At 42.6% G+C, this 22,483-nt stretch overlaps 1 protein-coding gene across 1 annotated transcript in view; it reads left to right on the top strand.

Moving 5' to 3' along the window:
* The window catches only part of LOC145407073 (prostatic acid phosphatase-like), a 483,117-nt gene extending 461,147 nt beyond the window's left edge, over nt 1-21,970 (top strand). Inside the window, exon 8 of the mRNA XM_080278097.1 lies at nt 21,849-21,970. Coding sequence (XP_080134223.1) covers nt 21,849-21,970 — 122 coding nt within the window. The remainder of the gene's footprint in view (nt 1-21,848) is intronic.
* The last annotated feature ends 513 nt before the right edge of the window (nt 21,971-22,483 follow it).

Here is a 22,483-nt window from a genome sequence, read left to right as displayed (position 1 = left end):
TTTTCTTACATATGTGAAAAGACTCATCTGGCACACCTGGCTTTTTTTTTTTTCCCCCTGAACGCGTCCTGTGATTTGCAATGATTCGTGTAAGAATTAATAAAATTAGGATGCGTGTTACATCAGCATGTAAACATTGGCGAAAGCATCTGGGACGAAGTGAACTGTAAACGCCAGACTGCTTGAGGTGGTAGTAGGGTCGTGTAAACACACCAGTGACCCTCGTTCCCACCCCATAATTGCTCACAGTTTTTTATTGCTCACCCTAGCTCAATGTCACTGACACCAGTACAGTAAGGCTTTGTTCAGGGCCAGCAGCTATGAAAGCATTAATGGAATACATTATTGTTTGTATCAGTCCTCTCTCTTTCACACATACACATAAGAACAAACAAAAGAATGAGCAGTAAATGTACACTAACTCTAAGGAGAAGAAATAACTGCTCAGTCGGTCCGAAACATATTGGGAAAAGTGATACCGAACGAAGAATGTGGAACTGAATGCTAACCTACGAGAACATGTGGGACGAAAGAGTAATTTTTTTCTGATCAGCAAACATTTTTGTTCCATATCGTCTCGTAAAGGAATGAGCAGTAAATGTACACTAACTCTAAGGAACAGAAATAACTGTGCTCAGTCGGTCCAAAATATACAGTGAGTCCTCGAAATACGAAAGGGATAGGGGCCAAAAAAAAAAACTCGTAATCTGAAATTTCATATATCGGAACGATTTTTCCTGTTGAAATATACATATTAAGGGGGGTATGTGCTCCAGGATCCCATTGGACTCTCACTGAAACTTTACCCCTCCTATTTAGAAGTATGCAATACACGTATACAGTACTATACGATTGTACAAACATTAAAAAATAAAACATACAACTAATTACTGTAGTATTTGTACACTGTACAGTTAAATACAGACCTGTGCTGCGGCTGGAGATTCGTGTTATTGATATGGTGCTAAGTCACATGGTGGACCCTAATAATTTCCAATTTCCTCTCCAGAGTCAGAGTACGGTGTTGTTTCTTCTTGGCAGCTGGTTCCCTGGATGCTGAAGATGATGCAAGGCACTTGGGAGGCATGGTGAAAGAACGAAAACAGGAAGAACAACGAAAAACTGTGTAACGTGCAGCGAAGCTGAGAGGAGAGGACGGACGTGACTTGACTGGGAAGCGCGCGAAAATGTATTTACCAGAGAGAGGTTAGTTCGTTTTCTGGCCGCAAGCGAGCACGGCGCTGTGCAGTGCGCCCATTTTGAATTTTTCGTATTTCCTCTCGTATCTCTTTTCGTACCATCGAGACAGATACTTTCGTATTGTGGAATTTGTCCTACATTCGTTTTCGTACCATCGGAAATTCATACTTCGGGTTTTCGTGTTTCAAGGACTCACTGTATTGGGAAGAGTGATACCGAACGAAGAATGTGGAACTGAATGCTAACCTCTGAGAACTTGTGGGACGAAAGAGTAATTTTTTTCTGATTAGCAAACATTTTTGTTCCATATTGTCTCTTAAAATTGTAAAACCCATAATCTTTTGTGTAAGCATACAGCCTAAAGACCTTATCAATTCAGTTCATATTCCTCTAGTTTGTCTTCTATATTTTTCTGACTATTTTGAGGGTGGTAAATTATGTTCTCTTGCTCAAAGAAACTTACTCAAAATTAGGGCGCATGTAACATAAGCATGTAAACATCGGCAAATACATCTGGAGTGAAGAGAACGCCTGACTGATGGGATGGTAGAGTAGGGTCATGCACACACACCAGTGACCTTTGTTCCCTTCCCGTAATTGTTCACAGTTTTTTATAATGCCCTAACTCAGCGTCATTGACACCGAAATGGTGAAGTGTTGTTCAAGGCCGGCAGCTATGAAGGGGTTAATGGAATACTGTATGAAAAATTCAAAATGGGCGCGGTGCATAGTGCCGCACTCACTTACTGAGAGAAAACAAACTAACCCCTCTCTGGTAAACAAATTTTCGCGCACTTCTCAATTGAGTTCACGTCCCTCCTCTCCTCACAGCCTCACTGTACGTGAGGATATTTTCGCAGTCCTTCACCGTTTTGTATTGTTTTGCCATGCCTCCCAAGCGCCCTGCATCATCTCCAGCATTGAGGGAGCCCGCTGCAAAGAAGCAGCAGCACCGTACTCTAATTCTGGAATGGAAATTGGAAATTATAAGACCCGTGAGGAGGGTAAAGGAGTCTCGGAGATTGGGCGTGCTTTAGGCCTTACTGTTTCCACCATTGGGACTGATGAAGAAAAAGGATGTACAAGAATATGGCCACCTCCTTCTCTACAATTGTATACAGGTATTGCTTACTTCTGAATAGGGGGGGGGAGTAAAGTTTAGGTGGGGGTCCGAGGGGGTCCTGGGACGCATCCCCCCATTTATATGTATATTTCAATGGGGAAAATCATTCCGATATACGAAATTTCGAATTATGAAAGGTTTCTTTGGTCCCTATCCCTTTTGTATATTGAGGACTCACTGTCTAGAGAGACATGACAGCTGCAATGAGTCTCTTAGGCACATTCTGTCTTCTCAAGGCCCACTCTATAACTCTCCCTGGTACTCTGTCAAAAGCTTTTTCCAGGTCCACAAACACATGGTACAAGCATTTCCTCCTCTGTTGAAACTTTTCCTGCAACTGTCTCATGATGAATATGGGATCTATTGTGGATTTACCTGCTCAAAATCCAAACTATTGGTTATCTATCTTCACTGTCTGCTTCAGCCTTCATTCCAGCACCTTTTCGAATATCTTCATTCTATGCTCCAACAGTCTGACCCCTCGGTACTTTCCACACAGAAGGGCATCTCCTTTGCCTTTATAAGTTGGTGTTGTCCAGCAATCTCTCCAGTCCTTAGGTGGCTGTCCTCCTACTATGATGATATTAAAAATCCTTGTCAATTCTTTTACACCAGTACTTCCAGCCTTTTTTTTATCAGATCTGCTGTTATACCTGTTGGGCCTGGAGCTTTCCTGGTCTTCATTTCCTTTAAGACTATCTCCACTTCAACTTCTGTTATCACTTCAACTTTTCACATCTCTTCTATCTCATAATTATTTTCTTCATTTAACAGCTCCTCAGAGTACCTCTTCCACTTTTCCAGTATATCTCTCTCATCAGTTTTTATCTCCCCATATTCATCCATTACAAATTTAGCTCCCACCACATCTCTTCTCTCCTTCCTCATCTGTCTTGCAATTTTAAACATTTTTATCCGTCTTGTGCACTCTCCAGATCTCTACTCTAACTTTCCCAGGCCACCTTTTTTGCTCTGGCCATTTCTCTCTTTGCCTGTCTTTTCTTTTCATTGTATTCTCTTCTGTCTTCTTCCCTTCTAGTTCTCTGCCATACTTTAAATGCTCTTTCTTCTCACTTATCGCCTGCTTCACCTCCTCACACCACCACCACATCTCACTTTCTTTTCTCCTGTGACCTGTTGTTTCTCCACAGACTTCCCTCACAGCCTCTATTACAGTACCTCGCGTCCAACACGGTAATATTGTCATGCATGGGTCCCGTGTTGGACAAACAACAGAACTTATGGGGAAAAATGAATTATGTCAGCAACCCTAGGAAAAGTCACCCTAAATACCTACCATATACCTATACATATATTGGTACTACTGTAATTATAGTAAATGATAGTGTACTATGAATGATAACTAACCTTTTAGGATAGTGGTGATGGGCTTGCTGGGAATGGAAGGTGGTATCCAAGGCTGTAGGTAGTCCTACTGGGTCCCCAGAGGATGGCTGCTGGCGTCACTATTGGGTAATGGCTGCTGCTTCTCCTCAACCTCCCTCATAAATCCTTCGAAATCACACTCAGAATCACTATCTTCATCCACAGCCATGGAAGGTCCTGCTTCTGCCGGTCCTAGCACTCTGTAAGCCTTCACTGCTGCCAGGATCTTGTCTTGGTTTTTTATTATGGTCCTCACGTTGGCTTCATTCATGTCATAGGCCTTGGCAATGTCCACTTTCCTCTCCCCTTTCTTCTTCCTCTCGGTGCTTTCTAGCTTGGTGGCTTGAGGGAGGTGCCGCCACTTCTTGTGGTTCTCAGAAGGCTTCCTAGGCATCGTGAGCAGGGTAAAATGCAGTATCAAGGGCAGAAAATGCTGCAAGAAAAAAGCACCTTCCAATGCGAATTATGCAACTGAGTGGCGCTGTGGCGGGAGAAATGTAAACAAAACATCACTTGAGAGCAGAAGCATTTTTCATTGGGCGACATCACGATCACCTCACAATAGTGGGTGGAGGAGGCTACTTGATCGGAAGTTTTGATTGGCTGTCAGTGTCACGGGAACGTCCAGTATGACCGTGTTGGACCAGGGGTGATCGTGTTAGAGGCGAACTCTGCGGATTTCGCCCACTTCTCAGAGCTCCGTCCGTGTTATGCTAATGCACCCGTGTTACAGTAATTAAACCGAATTAAATCTTACTAATTATTCCTCTCCGTCCTGGACACGAATCGTGCTGGACAAAAGCGTGTTGGACGCGAGGATACTGTATATTATCCATGAAGTGTTTCCAATCACCTCTCTGTCTTTCATTTCTTCTCTTAAAAAATTCCCTTCAAATTGTAGTCTTATCTCCTCATCCTTCGATTTCCACTCCCTTACTCTTTTAACACCCTTCCACTTCTTTCTTCCTTTCATATTCTCCACTCTCAGATCCATAGCTAAGAGTCTATGTTGTGGTAGACATGCTTTACCTGGTATAACTTTAAAATCTTTCATTTTAATATCATGCTTCTTTCTCATCAGCATAAAATCAATTTGAGTTTGCACTCCTCCACTTTTGTAAGTTATCAACTTCTCTCTTTCCTTTTTGAACTTTGTGTTTATAATTTTCATATCCATACCCTGGCAGAACTCCAGTATCCTCTCTCCCTCTCTATTTCTCTCTCCAAAGCCGAAGACTCCTATAACTTCCTCATACCCTCTCTGATCAGTACCAATGTGGCCATTCAAGTCTCCAGCAATGATTACTACCTCAGAGTCTGGTACTCCTGCTGCATCATCAAGTTTTCCCCAGGATGCCTCTTTTTCATCATCTGGTCTACCAATAGGTGGCACATACAGTATGCAGAAAAAAATATGCCAGACCTTTCCCGCCCCTACAGTCTTAACCTTCATCAACCTTGGAGACATTCTTTCCACTTCTGTCATATCCTCGACAAACTCCTCCCTCACCAACAGTCCCACACCTCTGGTTCCTTCATTCTCCCCTGACCACCAGAACTTGTACCTCTCCTTACCCCCACCAAACATTCCGCATCCCGTTCCCTTATACTGCACCTCCTGTATGCAGCACAATTCAACTGCTGTCCTTCCCAACATCTTCACCACCTTTCCACTTCTTCCTACCATCGTTCCAACATTTACTGTGCTCACCTGCAATGCACCTCCTCTTTTAGCATGATCAGTATACCTGGTGATTCTTAGCACCCCCTGCCTACTCAAAGGCCGCCAGGGACTGGGGGCCATTTCTATGAGTGGAATAGTCATCAGAGTTGATTGGGCCATTTGGTTTTGCTGCTACGGATGGCCTTCCTGACTGGTAAAACCACAATTTTAAGCGGTGGGCCTAGCCTTTACTTGTTTAGGTATAACCTGCAAGGCAGCAGGTGGTTTGAATTTAGAGTTTCCTTCTCCTAGCCTTTGCTTGAAGAGGCCTAACCTGCAAGGCAACAGGTGGTTTGAAATCAGAGTTTTCCTTCTCCTAGCCTTTGCCTAAAGAGGCATGCCCTGCAAGGCAGCAGGTAATAGGATGGCCATTGACTCCAAACAAGTTCATCTGCCCTTTGAGTGGTTTTGTTTTTCATCCACCTGGATGTCCAAAGCACCTTCCTCACTGGTGTACACCAGTGAGGGGAACCGGTTTAGTCGCCTGCAGCCTGACCATGTGGCTGGTTGTTCTGGGTTACATGGTACCAGTAGCAAGGCTACTGCCTTGACCAGACTACATGAGAACTCAATACTGTTCATTAACATTTTATCAACAGCTCTCTGTTCAGTCACAGCTCTGATCATCTCACCATAGAAAGCTTCCCTTACTGCTTGGTTTTTATTTTCATATTTTCCTCCTAGGTGCATAGCCTCTTTTCTTCACCACCTGCTCCTTAAGCACCATGTCACATATTCGTAATTTTGTTGCTTCACACACTCTTCACTCCCTATAACTTTAACATCCCTCACCAACCTTCTATCAGCCCTCTTGACCAGGGAATAGTCAATGCTACTGTTTCCCCCAGACTCGTAAGTAATCAACCTACTCTCTCTTTTCCTGAAATACGTGCTGCACACAATGATGTTCATGGCCTCCCCAAATTCGAGTATCCATTCCCCTTCCACATTCCTTGTACCATGTATGCATCGCCCACTTACCCTTTCATATCCTTGAGCCACTTCACCCACATAACGATTTAAGCTTCCTCCCAACACAACTATCTCATCATCCCCACACCACTTTCTACATATATGAAGTCATCCTAGATTTTATTTCTTCCTACATCATCCAAGCCAGCCTGTAGGGCATATGCTGTGATATAAATGAAATCATGAGCCTACTGAACAAAATTTTCATTACTACAGTCTTTTCATTCACCCTCATTACATTCGTGATATGTTCCACCCATTTTTCTTTAATCATCACACCCACACCACTATATCCATCTGCACCTCCTTTGCCAAAGTAGCTTATACCTACAGTCCCTCCTGGCAATCGTTGAGGCTGATCCTCCCTTGTACCCAGCGTCCTGTATGCAAGCAACATGCACCCACCTCCTACTCATAGCCTCAACTACTTTCCACACTCTGCCCTTCAGACTACCCAGTTTCAAGATGCCACTCTGATCCCCAAGGATGATTTAGTTTCCTCAAACTTGCTTTGCTTTTTCTCATTTTTTGTCTTGTCGGTAAGAATAAAATGAGGGAGAGACAGACCACAGTCCCAAGTCCATACATGGGACCTGGGCCCCATAGCCCCACCAGCTGTGGTCAGTGGCTGTGACAGTGGCCTCATGGCATCCTGCCAGGACAGCTACAGGGGCACCCTCCAAGTGCACCATGGCTCTGTAGCTGCCTCACCATTATGCGCCCACTTATAGGGCAGCCTCCTGGGGCGCTGCTACTGGGTTCAGGCCCCTCTCTGTTGGTTGGAAGCGGCATCCTAGGAAGTGCAATTTCTTGTACTCTCTGGCATAGATCCGAGCCCCATCCCATGCCGATCCCCAAAACTGCACCGGTGGAGCCCACGTCATGCCTCCCCTCAGGTCAGCCACAAGGTAGTGAGGCAAAGTTTTCTGGTTGCATACCCTTGCTCGCGTCAACCCCTGTGATGTAGTGGGGTACATTGTGTGATATGTAAAGCACATGTAGAGCAGTGCGCAGTGCATGAGGTAAAGAAAAATGTTTGGGAGAGTATACCAGCCTGTTCTCCACATTAGTGTCACTGAAAAGGTCAGCTAAAGGGGATGGTCTGAATGTTCTGATGGCATGTGAAACAGGAGCTGAAGCTCTCCCTATCACTAGCATTCCCATCCTCCTCAGGAGTGCAACCTTGATCGGCAGGTGCCACAGCCTAGTCCTTTCTTGTGATCTCCATAAAGCAGTCTGAATTTAGCAAGGATAAAATACAGTAAAAAAATATCTCGGTGACATTCATTTAAGTTTAGCATTGTTGCAACCCAGTGATTTGATTCAGTTAGATTTTAGTAGCTGTCCCTGGCTGAAGGGGCTCCTTTATATCTATCTATCTATCTGTCTATCTATCTATCTATCTATCTATCTATCTATCTATCTGTATATATACCCACTGCAAATTGACATAGGAACTACACACAGAATTGCTATGGGAGAGTTGTCTGTCTTTGCTTTGTGTTTTCACCTCTACCAAGTGAATATTTTGGGCAAGAAGTAACTGGTAACTCCTCTGGTGTTGGCAGGAGGTGTTGAAACACTCAGCACATCAGTGCTTGCCCAGAAGTGAGAGTGGGAGTATATGTTCCCATCGCTTCGAGGTTGCACGTCCCTCTTTTTTCGTATGCATTAATGTTTGCCCTGTTATTTTCCTAGAGTTTAGTTGTCATGCCTGGAAAGTACTGCTCAAGGGATGAGAGGGGCCGTATCATTGCATGGAAGCAGGATAATGTCCCTATTAGCAGGATTTTTGAACGTACTGGATGCGCAAAGTCGACCACAATGAAGATTCTTGCTGCAGTGCTTGGCCTGCCACCTGATGTCGTACCAGAGCACAAACATGGCGGTGGACAGAAGAGGACGATTTCCAGAGGTACAGATACACTTCTGAAGAGGGAAGTAATCAAGAATCCTTGACTGACCACAGCAGAATTGAAGAGAATGCATCCCCAGCTATTACAAGACATCTCAATTCGAACTATCCAGCATCCCTTGCAGAAGGAGCTGGGTTTCCCAAGCCACACCGCAGCCAAGAAACCGCTCCTCACTGACTGCATAAAGCAGCAGCGCATTCTGTTTGCCAAGAAATATGCACACTGGACATCAGATGAGTGGAGAAAAGATATATATATATATATATGTGTATAATGCATACAGCCTGGTGATGTTTCATGTAAGCTGAGTAACACTGTGATGCAAGATGTCTGCAGGATGAAAAAGATAACTCTTCAAGTCCAGTGACATCTTTTTCTTAATTTATTTATATTGCCTCCACATTATTTTCACAGTTAAGTACGTAGTTTTTTTATTGAGGGGGTTAATGAAGGCTATATTTAACCCTTCCAGTTTGAGAAGTGTCCTGTAAGCTGAATAAAGCAGTCTGAATTTGGCAAAAATAAAATTCGATAGATCTGGCTGACATCCATATCAGTTTAATCTTTTTGCTAGCCTGTGGTATTATTCAATGCAAGAAAGGTTTTTTTAATTGAAGGATCTGATGAAGGCTAAATGCAGTCCTAGTTTGAAGCATCAATCCTAAGTTGAATCATATCATCAGGAGAATGCAGGAATCAAATCAAAATAACATCCCTAGGTTCAAGGGGCTAAATACATCACTGTAAACCCAACTTCCCTCATATCTTGACCTAACCTAGCCTTTCACTGACAGGGCATAGGACTTCCCAAGGATTGTGTAGGGATGCATCCAGGGTAGGAAAGGTGCAGGTTGCTAGGTAGGAGGTCGTAGCATCACACAGCACAGGGGTAGGGATAGGGAGGTAAGAGGAACAAACACACTACTGCGCATAATCAAGGTAGGACTGTGTATCTTAATGATATCTGTGTCTGTCTGTCAATCTCTCTATCTATCTGTCTATCTATCTATATATATTTGTCTATGTTTCTAGCAGTTTATCTACCTACAGGTATGGACATACTACCTCTTTTGCTTTCTAAGCAGTGGTCTTTTCTGATTCCATCTCCATCATTTATAAATTGGGTGACTCTTCTCTTTTAATTGGATATTTTCTTCTTCCAGCATAATCACCTGCATTACTTTCAGACTCAGTGGTTGCCGCATAATAATAATAATAACTAATAATAATAATAATAATAATAATAATAATCTATCTATCTATTGCCAGACACCTCAGCCCCATAAGGGGTAGCCACAAACAAATCGCCTCCATGTTGCCCTGTCCCCTGCTATTTCACTGCCCTGCTTCCACCTCACACCCCCCTCTCTCATATACCTCTCCACTCCATCCCTCCATCTCATCCTTGGCCTCTCCCTCCCTCTCCCCTCCTCCACCTCACTCACATACACTCTACTCATCAGTCTCTAATTCTCCATCCTCTCCACATGTCCAAACCACCTCAGTGTGTTTCTCCTAACGCTTCCTATCACATCCACATCCTTATCACAACGCTCCTTCACTTCCTCATTTGTCACTCTGTCTCTCTATGTGACTCCACATGCTCCACTCAAATAACTCATTTCCACTGCTTTCACTCCTGATTTCTGTCCCACCAACAAGGTCCAAGCTTCACTTCCATATGTTAAGAGTTGGTATCACAATACTGTTATGTAATAGCTTTTTCACATCCATGCACACTTCCCTGTTTCTTATCATTACTTCCAAAGAACCAGCAACCTTTCTTCCCTGTTGCACCCTTTCAAGCACTTCACCCTCTGAACTCCCATCCTTACTCATCACACTACCCAAGTACTGAAACGCTCTCACATTTTCCATTTCCTCCTCATCCAGCCACACTGTATATTCACTGACTTCACTTCTCTCGAATACCGATATGCATTGCTCTCTCTCTCTCTCTCTCTCTCTCTCTCTCTCTCTCTCTCTCTCTCTCTCATTTTCCATTTCCTCCTCATCCAGCCTCACTGTACATTCACTGACATCACTCCTCTCAAAGACCAATATGCATTGCTCTCTCTCTCTCTCTCTCTCTCTCTCTCTCTCTCTCTCTCTCTCTCTCTCTCAGCATATTTTTCATGTTCCTGCCAGAAATGCAATTTCTGACAATAATTTCCCCAAAACTATGCTGATTAAAAAGAGAAAAATAATGTGGGTAGCTGCACGTTGAAATTCCTATCCACTGATATACATTTCATGGAAATCTGTAACAGTGATCAAAATTGCCATTTCGCTGCATCATGGGGAAAGTTTGCATGACCCCTTGCCTCAGCCCATGGATTAATGCAGCTCCTAAAGACAAAAATTCATTGTTTAAACTGATTACGGTATTACCCCCCCAGGTACTGTGCATCGACATTACCCAACCTTGGAGCATGGCTATTAAGTCTATGTATTACCAGATATTAGTTAATTGTTTATGGGCAAAAGGTACCCTATATTATCCATAGTATGCAGGAGGTAAACAGGTTTGATCCAAGTGGGCTTTCCAGGTGCAACACACAAACTTATTTCTTGGTTCAATTTTCAATCTTTGATATGTCTCTCATAATTCTCTGTCAATCAACATTCCACAATGTAATAAACTCAAAATTGGTTTCAAACTAAGCCTTTCATAATAAGAAATGGGAAAAAAAAAAACATTTGGGATGTATTCCTTAGTTTTTGGTGAATAAAAAAAAATTGCCAATATTATCACACTGATACAGTGATACCCCATTGTACCGTAGTTGTGTTGGTGTCCGTACAGTATGTTCTGTAGGTATGTCTGATGGATAGTTAATTGGGTGGGTACAAAGGAATGAGAGAAAGTCATATGTAGTATACAGTACAGATATTTGTATTTACTGTATGTTACAAGGACTTCTTTTTTTTATTTTAGGTACATGATATGATATTCAGTGGTGGGCAGCGCAAACGAAGACGGACCTTGCGCAGGCGCAAAGCGCAATCCACAGTTCACTACCTTGCTCAAGTGCAAATGCGCAATCTGACAAATATTTAGCTTGCGCAATGTTGCAAAGCGCAAGCGCAAATGATTTGCATATATTTTTGGGAATTACCGAAAAATATTGGGATATTTAAATAAAACAGCATACCTACTTACTTTTATTTTTTATTATTATTTTCTCTTATTTGTAATTTGCGCAAGTGCGCAATCTAATATTTAGCTTGTGCAATGTCGCAAAGCGCCGGCACAAATCATTTGCATATATTTTTGGGAATTACTGTAAAATATATATTGGTATAATTAAATAATTTACTAAAGTAGCAGCCTGCCCACCACCCACGGTGACTGAGGTACAGTAGGTCATTGTCCGGGAAAAACAGCCTTTATTTACCAAGGCATTGCCAAAGATCACGTGATTACTGTATCATCAACTCTCTCTCTCTCTCTCTCTCTCTCTCTCTCTCTCTCCGACAGAGGAGGGAGGGAATGGAGAATAAGAGAGAGAGGAGGGAAGGAATGGAGAATAAGAGAGAGAGGAGGGAAGGAATGGAGAATAAGAGAGAGAAGAGGGACGAAGTTTATGCCTTATCTCCTCACTCGAAGGGACGCTCCTTTGCCATTCCCACATATTTATTTTCTCTCTCTCTCTCTCTCTCTCTCTCTCTCTCTCTCTCTCTCTCTCAGAATAATGCTCTTTATCTCTCTTTCTCTCTTGTCTTGTCAAGACAATTAATAATTCAATATAGATATACAATAGCATACGTAATTCGTTACAAAAAATAAAAAATCATGAAAACAGTATTTAAATCAAATATCCACAGCCTAATAAATTATTAGGCTGTGGATATTTGATTTAAATAATATGTTTTAATGGTTTTTGTAAGGAATTGCATATGCTAATCTTAATAAATACAAATGTATATTTATCATCATTTACTATAATGATAATACATTAGAAATATTAAAAATATATTATCTGTTGAAGCATATTAATGCTACTACCCCCTTCCCTCCCTCCTCCCCCCACCAAGCATCATCCCACCCTCGCGACCCGCCCCAGCCTCCCCCATCCCTTGTCCAGCCATGCGGGAAGCTCCCACCACGTGTCCCCTGGAAGACCATGTGTCCCTTGGATTGCGCAGTGTGCAGTCCACAAGGCAGGTGCGCAAGCGCAAATTTAGTTGTGCAAGCGCAACTAAGTTTGCGCTTGCGCACCTGCCTTTTCATGTGCGCAAGCGCAAAATTGCGTATGGTCTCGTGCGGTGCGCAGTGTGCAAACGATATCACCGGAGTGCAAGGGTGCGCAATTGCGCTTTGTGCAAGTGTTTGTGCACCTGCCCATCACTGATGATATTATTGGTAGATGAAGGTGATCTCTTGACAGACTTTTATGATTTCCTTTCCTTTCCTTTCTCCTTGATTGTACCCTCCATTGTGTAACCACCACAGTCAGCATCATTGTTATAATAATCATTATCATCATCATTATTGCCATCAGCACCATCATCTTTGTCGTTGTTGTCATCAGCATCATCATCATCATTGTCATCAGATTTCCTGTATTTTCATATCGTGTGGGTGGGATGCAGAAATTAGAAAAAGAATACACAAAGGCAGGAGAATCTGCTAACAGAGAGCCCAGTGAAATGGGCCACACAGTACCATATATGTACTGTATTTACTTACCATTTCACAGGTGGCTTCAACTTCAGTAAGCTCCTCTCATGACATGAGGGGGTCATGAGAAACAATTAGTATTATTACCTGGGTCTGTCACAGGTATGGGAAATGTGTTGCCTTTTAGTAACACTTTGGTCTATGTGTTGCCAGATGCTTCAATTCCGTAAAGGGTGGCCACAGACAAATCTCCTCCATATTGCTGTCTGACAACGTTTCACTGCCCTGCTCCCAGCTCACATCCCCCTCTCTCATATACCTCTCCACTCCATCCCTCCATATCATCCTTGGCCTCCTTCTTCCTCTCCCCCCCTCCACCTCACTCGCATACACTCTGCATCTCTCTCTCTCTCTCTCTCTCTCTCTCTCCACCCTCTCCACATGGCCAAACCACTTCAGTGTATTTCTTCTAACGCTTTCTGTCACATTCACATCCACACCACAACGCTCCTTCACTTCCTCATTTGTCAGTCTGTCTCTCCATGTAACTCCACCTGCTTCTTCCAAGTAACTCATTTCCACTGCTCTCATGCTTGTCTTGTGTTCTTCCAACAAGGTCCAAGCTTCACATCCATACGTTCGGGTTGGTATCACAATACTGTTATGCAGCGGCCTTTTTACTTCCATGCTGACTTCCCTGTTCTTTATCACTGCTTTCAATGAACCACCAACCTTTATTCCATGTTTTACCTTTTCAAGCACTTCACCCTCTAACCTTCCCTCCATACTCATCACACTAATGCACTCACATTTTCCATTTCCTCCTCATCCAGTCTAAGTGTACTTTCAGTGGCTTTATTTCTCTTGAAGACCATAACTTTACTCTTCCCTGCAATCACCTTTAGATTCCATTTCTTACATACTCTCCCAGACTCAATCACCAAGCCTAGCAGTTCCCCTTCATCTTCACTTAACAATACAGTATCATCTGCAGACAATAGAACGAGGAATTTCCAAACACTGCTTTCTCTCATTAGGGTTGTTTGAACATTCACTGCCCAACCTTGTACCTCTTTTATAACGGCTTCCATAAACAGATTGAACAACCATGGGGACGTGTGGCACTTGACACGTCCCTGTTTCAATCCAACCTTCAAATAGAAAATTTCACTCAGTTCACTATCCACATGCACTGCAGCCATAGCCCCTTCATGCATAATCTTCATGGCATTCAATAACTTCCCATTTATTCCATATATTCATAATACTTTCCACATTCCATGTCTACCCACCCTGTCATATGTTTTCTCCGAATCCACAAAGGCCGCATGCAACTTCTTTCCCTTCTCTGGAAACTTTTCTACCAAAGACCTAAGAATGAATATCTGATCTACACAATCTCTTCCCTCTCTAAAACCTCCTAAAACCTCCCTGTTCTTCTCCAACTAATTCTTCTGTTATTTCACTAACTCTGTCAGTAAGTATCCTCCCATATACTTTTCCTGTTACACTAAGAAGACAAATGCCTCTTTGATTACCACACACTTAATTTTCCCCTTTTCCTTTGTACAGGGGAATAATTAAACCTGACTTTCAATCCTCTGGGACTCTTCTTTCCTCTCAGGCCAATCTGCAAATCTTCCATATCCATTCTGCTGCTATCTCTCCCCCATGCTTTAGCATTTCACCATACACTCTATCAATTCCTGGGGCTTTCCCCATTTTTACATTCTTGATTACTTCTGCCACTTCCATCCTACTGATTTCTTCTTCTCTTCTCACTTCTGTCCTTCTCCCAACCATTCCCCAGCCACTTATACTCACATTCCTCTCATTCTCTTTGTTCAATAATTTCTTAAAGTGTTCTCTCCATCTGCTCACTTTTTCTCTATTCTCCACTAGGAATCTACCATTTTTATGTTTTACTCCCTGACTTATGTATTTATCACCTTGTCTAACTCTGTTGACCTCTTTCCAGAACATTTTCTTACATTCCCTCCACATAACACTCAAATTCCTTCTAAATTCCACATCCAGTATCTTCTTACTCTCTCTTACTAATCTGTTCGCCTCTCTCTTCCTCTCTACACATAACTCTCTTTTCCGTCTTTGAACTTCCTCCACGCCCCTGTTTCTCATCCACTCACTATGTGTATTCTTCTTTTGTGCCACAGCCTGTCTCACCTCTTCATTCCATCATGCTGTTCCCTGCACCCCTTTTCGTCTTGTCTTCACCTCACACACCACCTCACATGTTGCAGATTTCTTCTGTGAATATCTTGCACACACCTTCCACTTCCCCCATCTGCTCCAAATCATATTTACCCAATCGCTCCTTCACCTCTGTCTCTAACATTCTGCCTTTTTTCCATCCTCTTGCAACCTTTCTACCCTCCTTGTATGGACTACTTCCTCCTATCCTTTCCTTCTCCTACTCCATTTCATTAGAACCTTGACTTTTACCCCTGGGGGTAGGGGGGTTTTTCAAGAATACTCCCCCAGTATCCCTGCTTGTCGTAAAAGGCGACTAAAAGGGTTGGCGGAGGGTTAGTGGCACTCCCCGGAAAACAGCTAACTAAAAAAAAAAAACAAGAAGCCTCGGACAAGGACTGACCTAACGATGATGACCCAGGACTGGACAAAGGACTTGGTAATGGCTACATGGAATGTAAGAGGAGCGAATGATGAGGTGAAAAAGAGAGAGATTGTCCAGGTGCTTGAGGGTGCGAAAGTGGATGTATGTGGAATAACAAACAAAATGGAGAGGAGAAAGAGTGAGAGAATGGGAGTATGGATGGGGTATATGTGCAGGAGTAGGTGAGAATGAGAGGGCAAAGGAAGGAGTATGTATAGTTGTGAGTAAAAGATGGAAGAAGAGCATAATACAGTATGGATCAGTTGGGTCAAGGATTGTGTGGGTAAAGTTGAAAGTTGGAATACAAATGTGGGCGATTGTGTGTGTGTATGCGCCAGCGCAAGATCGTGCTAGCAGAGTGAGAGAAGAGTTCTGGACAAATGTGGAAGTGTGCATGGAAAAGTTTGGAAGGAATGAGAGAGTGTTTTTGATTGGTGATATGAATGGTAAAGTAGGGAATGTGAAGGTGGATGGAATAGTTGGTGAGTGGGGCGTGCCTGCTGAGATAGATGAGAATGACAGTGCGTTAGTGGACATTTGTGCTGGGAGGGGGTTGGTAGTAGCCAATACCCTCTTCAGACATAAAATGATCCACAGGTATACATGGCAAGTGATGAGAAGGGTGGGTGGTGAACTGAATGAAAGGAGGGCAATGATTGATTATGTGTGTGTGGATGAAACGAATCGAAGATGTGTACTGGATGCAAGAGCTTATAGAGGTTGGGGGAGTGGACTTTCTGACCACTACTTGGTGGTGGCCAGAATTAGGATCCAAGTAAGATGGAGAAATAGAAGAAGGGAAAGACGAGAGGAAGGAGTGAGAAAAAGGCAGAGTGTAAGAGAGAAGTGGAGGAACGATTGGGCAAATATGAATTGGAGCAGATGGGGGACGTGGCAGTTGTGTGCAGGATATTTACAGAAGAAATATGTGCAGCATGTGATGTGGTGTGTGGGAGGAAGAGAAGACGGAGGAGGGTGCAATGAACAGCATGGTGGACTGAAGAGGTGAGACAGGCTGTGGCACAAAAGAAGAAAGCATACAGTGAATGGATGAGAAATAGGGGCGTGGAAGAAGTTGAGAGGCAGAAGAGAGAGTTATATGTAGAAAGAAAGAGAGAGGTGAAAAGATTAGTAAGAGAGAGTAAGAAGAGAGTGGATGAGGAATTTGGAGGGAATTTGAGTGTAAAGTGGAGGGACTGTAAGAAAATGTTCTGGAAAGAGGTGAAGAGAGTAAGACAGGGGGGAAATGAGGTTAGCAGGGGAATGAAAGATAAAAATGGTAGATCACTAATGGAGAAGGGAGAAAAAGTGAGCAGATGGAGAGAACACTTTAAGGAATTGTTGAACATACAGGATGGAAGTAATGCGAGTATAAGTGGCTGGGGAATGGCTGGGAGAAGGAGGGAGGTTAGAAGACAGGAAGAAATCAGTAGGATAGAAGTTGTTGAAGCAACGAAGAAAGTTAAATTGGGGAAAGCCCCAGGAATTGATGGAGTGTGTGGTGAAATGCTGAAGCATGGGGGAGAGATAGTAGTCGAATGGATGTGGAAGATGTGCAGATTGGCCTGGGAGGAAGGTAGAGTCCCGGAGGATTGGAAGTCAGTTATAATTATTTCCTTGTACAAAAGAAAAGAGGAAAAAGTAGTGTGTGGTAATCATAGGGGCATTTGTCTCCTTAGTATAATAGGAAAAGTGTATGGTAGGATACTTATTGACAGAGTTAGAGAAAGAACAGAGAAATTAGTTGGAGAAGAACAGGGAGGCTTTAGGAAGGGAAGAGGTTGTGTAGATCAGATATCCATTCTTAGATCTTTAGTGGAAAAGTTTCTAGAGAAGGGAAAGAAGTTGTATGCGGCTTTCATGGATTTGGAGAAAGCATATGACAGGGTGGATAGACAAGGATTCTGGAAAGTATTAAGAATATATGGAGTAGATGGGAAGTTGTTGAATGCTGTGAAGAAGAACAGGGAGGCTTTAGGAAGGGAAGAGGTTGTGTAGATCAGATATCCATTCTTAGATCTTTAGTGGAAAAGTTTCTAGAGAAGGGAAAGAAGTTGTATGCGGCTTTCATGGATTTGGAGAAAGCATATGACAGGGTGGATAGACAAGGATTCTGGAAAGTATTAAGAATATATGGAGTAGATGGGAAGTTGTTGAATGCTGTGAAGAGTATGTATGATGGTTCTAAGGCTGCAGTGCGTGTGGATGGTGAACTAAGTGAATTTTTCTCTTTGAAGGTTGGGTTGAAACAGGGATGTGTCATGTCTCCATGGTTGTTCAATCTGTACATGGATGGGGTAATAAAAGAGGTATAAGGTAGGATAGTGGATGGTGGAGTGGCCCTGGTGAGAGAGGATAGTGTTAGGAAACTCCCTGTACTGTTGTTTGCAGATGATACTGTGTTGTTGAGTGAAGATGAAGAGGAGCTGCAAGGCTTGGTGGATGAGTTTGGGAGAGTGTGTAAGAAATGGAATCTAAAGGTGAATGTAGAGAAGAGTAAAGTGATGGTCTTTGAGAGAGGTGAAGTCAGTGAATGTACAACGAGGTTGGATGGTGAGGACTTGGAAAATATGAGTACGTTTAAGTACTTGGGTAGTGTGGTGAATAAGGATGGAGGTTTGGAGGGTGAAATGCTTGAAAGGGTACAGCAGGGAAGAAAGATTGCTAGTTCCTTGAAAGCAGTGATAAGAAACAGGGAAGTGAGCAAGGTAGTGAAAAAGTTACTACATGACAGTATTGTGATACCAACTCTAACGTATGGAAGTGAAGCTTGGACGTTGTTGGAAGGACACAAGTCAAGAGTGAGAGTAGTGGAAATGAGTTATTTAAGAGGAGCGTGTGGAGTCACATGAAGAGACAGGCTGACGAATGAGGATATAAAGGAGCGTTGTGGTGTGGATATGGATGTGATAGGAAGCGTTATGAGGAACACACTGAGGTGGTTTGGCCATGTGGAGAGGATGGAGGGTGAGAGACTGACGAAGAGAGTGTATGTGAGTGAGGTGGACGGGGGAAGAGGGAGGGGGAGGCCGAGGATGAGATGAAGGGATGGGGTAGAGAGGTATATGAGAGAGGGGAATGTGAGTTGGGAGCAGGGCAGTGAAATGGCGGGGGACAGGGCGACGTGGAGGCGATTTGTTTGTGGCCACCCCAAACGGGATTGAGGCATCTGGCAATAGATAGATAGATAGACTTTCACCACCACCATGCAGTGGTCAGAAAGCCCACTCCCCCAATCTCTGTATGCTCTTGCATCCATTACATACCTCATTCCATCATCCACACACACACACAATCAATCATTGCCTTCCATTCATTCAGTTCACCACCCACCCTTCTCATCGCCTGCTTCGTACAGTAAAAGTCCTCTCATTCGGCAGCTGGTCTTACGGTATTTCCGGTCTTTCGGCGGATTTCATAAATAGTCCCATTATAAAAGTTCTTTGCTCTTCTGGCACATATGCTGAGCTAATCAGTCAATTTGGCATTGCTAGTGCTAGATCTATTGCATTTCATAATAATTTAGTGCTAGTAAATGTTAGATTTTCTTCTATATCTACTGCATTTTGAATTCCAGTTTAGCACAAAAGTTTGAACAATTCACCTACAGCTTAGCGCATTTTAAAATTGAGCTTAGCGCTTTTGAAGATTTCTGCTTGCCAACACTGCATGCGCCGTTGGCCATCATGACTCGTGAGTGCTTGGCTTTGTGAGCAGAACCTTATGAAAGTTTGGAAATCTTGTCGTGCCATTTTATGGTCATCCTCTCGTTCTTGTGTTGCACTATGGCCTCTACTAGTGGAAAGCTTACTGGTGTTATGAAGAGACACACCTACAGTATGAGGTGCTGACTATCACCAAGAAGACTGAATTATTGAAAAAATTGGAGGCGGGTGTTCATAGAAAAAAGATAATGGAAGAGTCAGTGTGAGCTATTCCACTATACTGTAATTATATGACCTTACGAAACAGAAGGCCAATTTAGTGCTTAGGGCTGACCAATAATACTTGCTAGATACCGTGATTGCATTGGGGTGACCGACCATGTTTGTTAGAAACTTTTTGGCAGGTTTTTCTGGTCATTCGGCAGATTCTTCTCTTTCTGCACCTGCTTAGTCCTGAAAATGCTGAATGAGAGGCCTTTTACTGTACACCTGTGGATCATTTTGTGTCTGAAGAGGGTATTGGCTATCACCAACCCCTTGCCTGCACAAATGTCCACTAGAGCACTGCCATTCTCATCCACTTCTGCAGGCACACCCCGCTCTCCAACTTCTCCATCCACCTTCACATTCCCTACTTTTCCATTCATATCTCCAATCAAAAACACTCTCTCATTCCTTTCAAACTTGTCCATGCACACTTCCATACTTGTCCAGAGCTCTTCTTTCACTTTGGTACGTCACTTTTATATAAATTTTTATTCATTTTATCTTGTGTGCTTTTATGAGATAATATTGTGCTGTTTCAACTAGTAGATTGTATTCTGCACTGGTAAAATCATTCATATTGTAATGTTGAGTTGGAGATTGCCTTTTTATCCTTTCAGTGTAATGGGACTTTGCTAATCAGATGTGAATTGTCAGCCAGGAGCAAGAATATCAGGAACAATCAGAAGGTTCATCCTTTACCAGAGCAGCACCTTTTTCACCCAGAATTTAATATTTTTATCTACTGATGGTCCTCAGTCAGTATGCCAATTTTAATACAGTTCCATCCAATAATTTTTCCATAGTGCCAACAAAGTGAGGCAAAAAACATAACCTTGGTGGAAGTATGAATTAAATGGTAGTTATGCAGAATGATAACAAAGCACTGCTTTTCAGTTTTGACTAAGTTAATGAAGATTTAGAAACTTTTTGGTGGTGATTATGATAATCTTGTTGATGGTTTTAAAGATGGTGATAAGTATGATGGATATTGTCATTTAAGATGATGATGAGCATTGTACTGTATTATAATGATAACTAAGGTGGTAGGTGGTGGTGACCATCATCCACTCACTTGATGTGGTGCTGCCTACATCTTCCTTCACCTTAATCATTCTTTTTCTGTGTCTGCTCTCCTCTTCTTCTATTTCCCTCATTCATGCTGTCACTTTTTATTACTCTTCTTTACATTTCTGGTGGCTTTACATTGAGTGACAAGCATAATGGTTTCTTGTAAGCCAGGAAACCATTTTCAGTGCTGGGTGGTAACCATATAACCAACCCACATGTGTTCCCTATGTGTCATCAAGTGGGTTCATGATGGGTTAGTGCCTCTCCCCATAGAACCACTATACCTCATACCAATTAATCTGGCCAGGCATGTATGGCAACATTGTTCCTGCCGAGATTCTGATTGGCTGGAGGTGTTTGTTCGATTTCGTTGTTGCTTAAACCGATACTTTATTATCAGATATGATGCTGAGTTTGTTGACAATACAATCGTCAAAAGCAGTAAGAAATCCGTTATATACTTAACAACAGTGAAATTTGCGTAGGAAGATAGAAATATGAGTCAACAAAGTATTTTAGCAGTCAAAGTCAAGGTCAGCATTCGAACAATTCCTTTAAATCTCCGACACTCGATAACAGAAAATTAAGGAAACCTGCTTAATCTAAGCGTTGGTGTAACACACATTTAAATTTTAAGATCAGTCTGCACCGTTTAACGGTGCCACGACTCTGAATAATGAAAAGTTCTAATGAAAAGACGAGTTCTGCGGGGAGGGAGGTTTGAAAAAATTTCGAAAATCAAAGTAGGCTAAAGGAAAACTATTTCATTTTATCTCCTCTATTATCACAGTACGGGCTGAACTTAAAATTTAAATGTGTGTTACACCAACGCTTAGATTAAGCAGGTTTCCTCAATTTTCTGTTATATTATCGAGTGTCGGAGATTTAAAGGAATTGTTCGAATGCTGACCTTGACTTTGACCGCTAAAATACTTTGTTGACTCATATTTCTATCTTCCTACGCAAATTTCATTGTTGTTAAGTATATAACGGATTTCTTACTGCTTTTGACGATTGTACTGTTGACAAACTCAGCATCATATCTGATAATAAAGTATCGGTTTAAGCAACAACGAAATCAAACAAACACCTCCAGCCAATCAGAATCTCGGCAGGAACAGTGTTGCCATACATGCCTGGCCAGATTAATTGGTATGAGGTATAACTCAAAAGACAAATGGCCACCCCTTATGAGATCACTGCATATGGCTAAAATTAGACAGATAGACTAAGGATGATGCTGACACTAATGATATGTGCTTTGTACAGTGTTGTGTGTGGTGGTGGTGTTGGGTGTGGTGTTGCTGGTGGCAATGGCATATAGCATCATGCAGTGGTGGTTCATCCGGCCCTCCTACACATACCATGCCGTCCCCAGCACCGAGCCATGAGAAGCGCCTTCACAGCATCTCGTCAAACCCCTCAGCTTGGGGATGATTTCTTTTGAACTGTATTCTTGCAACCCACAAATGATTTTATTCAGCTTAGGAAGAACCTTCTCATATTGAAGGGACTAGCATTGGTAGCTCCTAAATTTTGCAATGAGAGTTCTTTTCTGAAGTTGAATAAAATTGTCAAGTGACAAAAAAAAAAATCATTGTAAGGAAAGGGTTACATCTTCAAGTCCGGGCATTTTCCCTCACCATGTGGAAGCTGTTGACAGCACTGTCTGCTTCATCATTGTAAGCCCTCACATTTTTTTCTACAACCCGTATTGTCATCCTCCTACATCTGTTTGAGTTCTCCTGTGTAACAGAAGATAAGTAGTGGATATTTTTTAACCTTTCAACATGGTGATACCTATTTTATTAACTCACTCTCTGCAGTGTTGTATTTTTCACTTATTCCTTGCTGCCCCTAGGTGATTTATTGCAGTTTAGGGATGACATGGTATATCAGGATTT

The sequence above is a fragment of the Coenobita brevimanus genome, chromosome 72 (genome assembly GCF_032717465.1).
Source record: "Coenobita brevimanus isolate Jiangsu-jjx chromosome 72, ASM3271746v2, whole genome shotgun sequence".
In the NCBI taxonomy this organism is placed as follows: Eukaryota; Metazoa; Arthropoda; class Malacostraca; order Decapoda; family Coenobitidae; genus Coenobita; species Coenobita brevimanus.
This window is presented reverse-complemented; position numbering and strand designations above follow the sequence as displayed.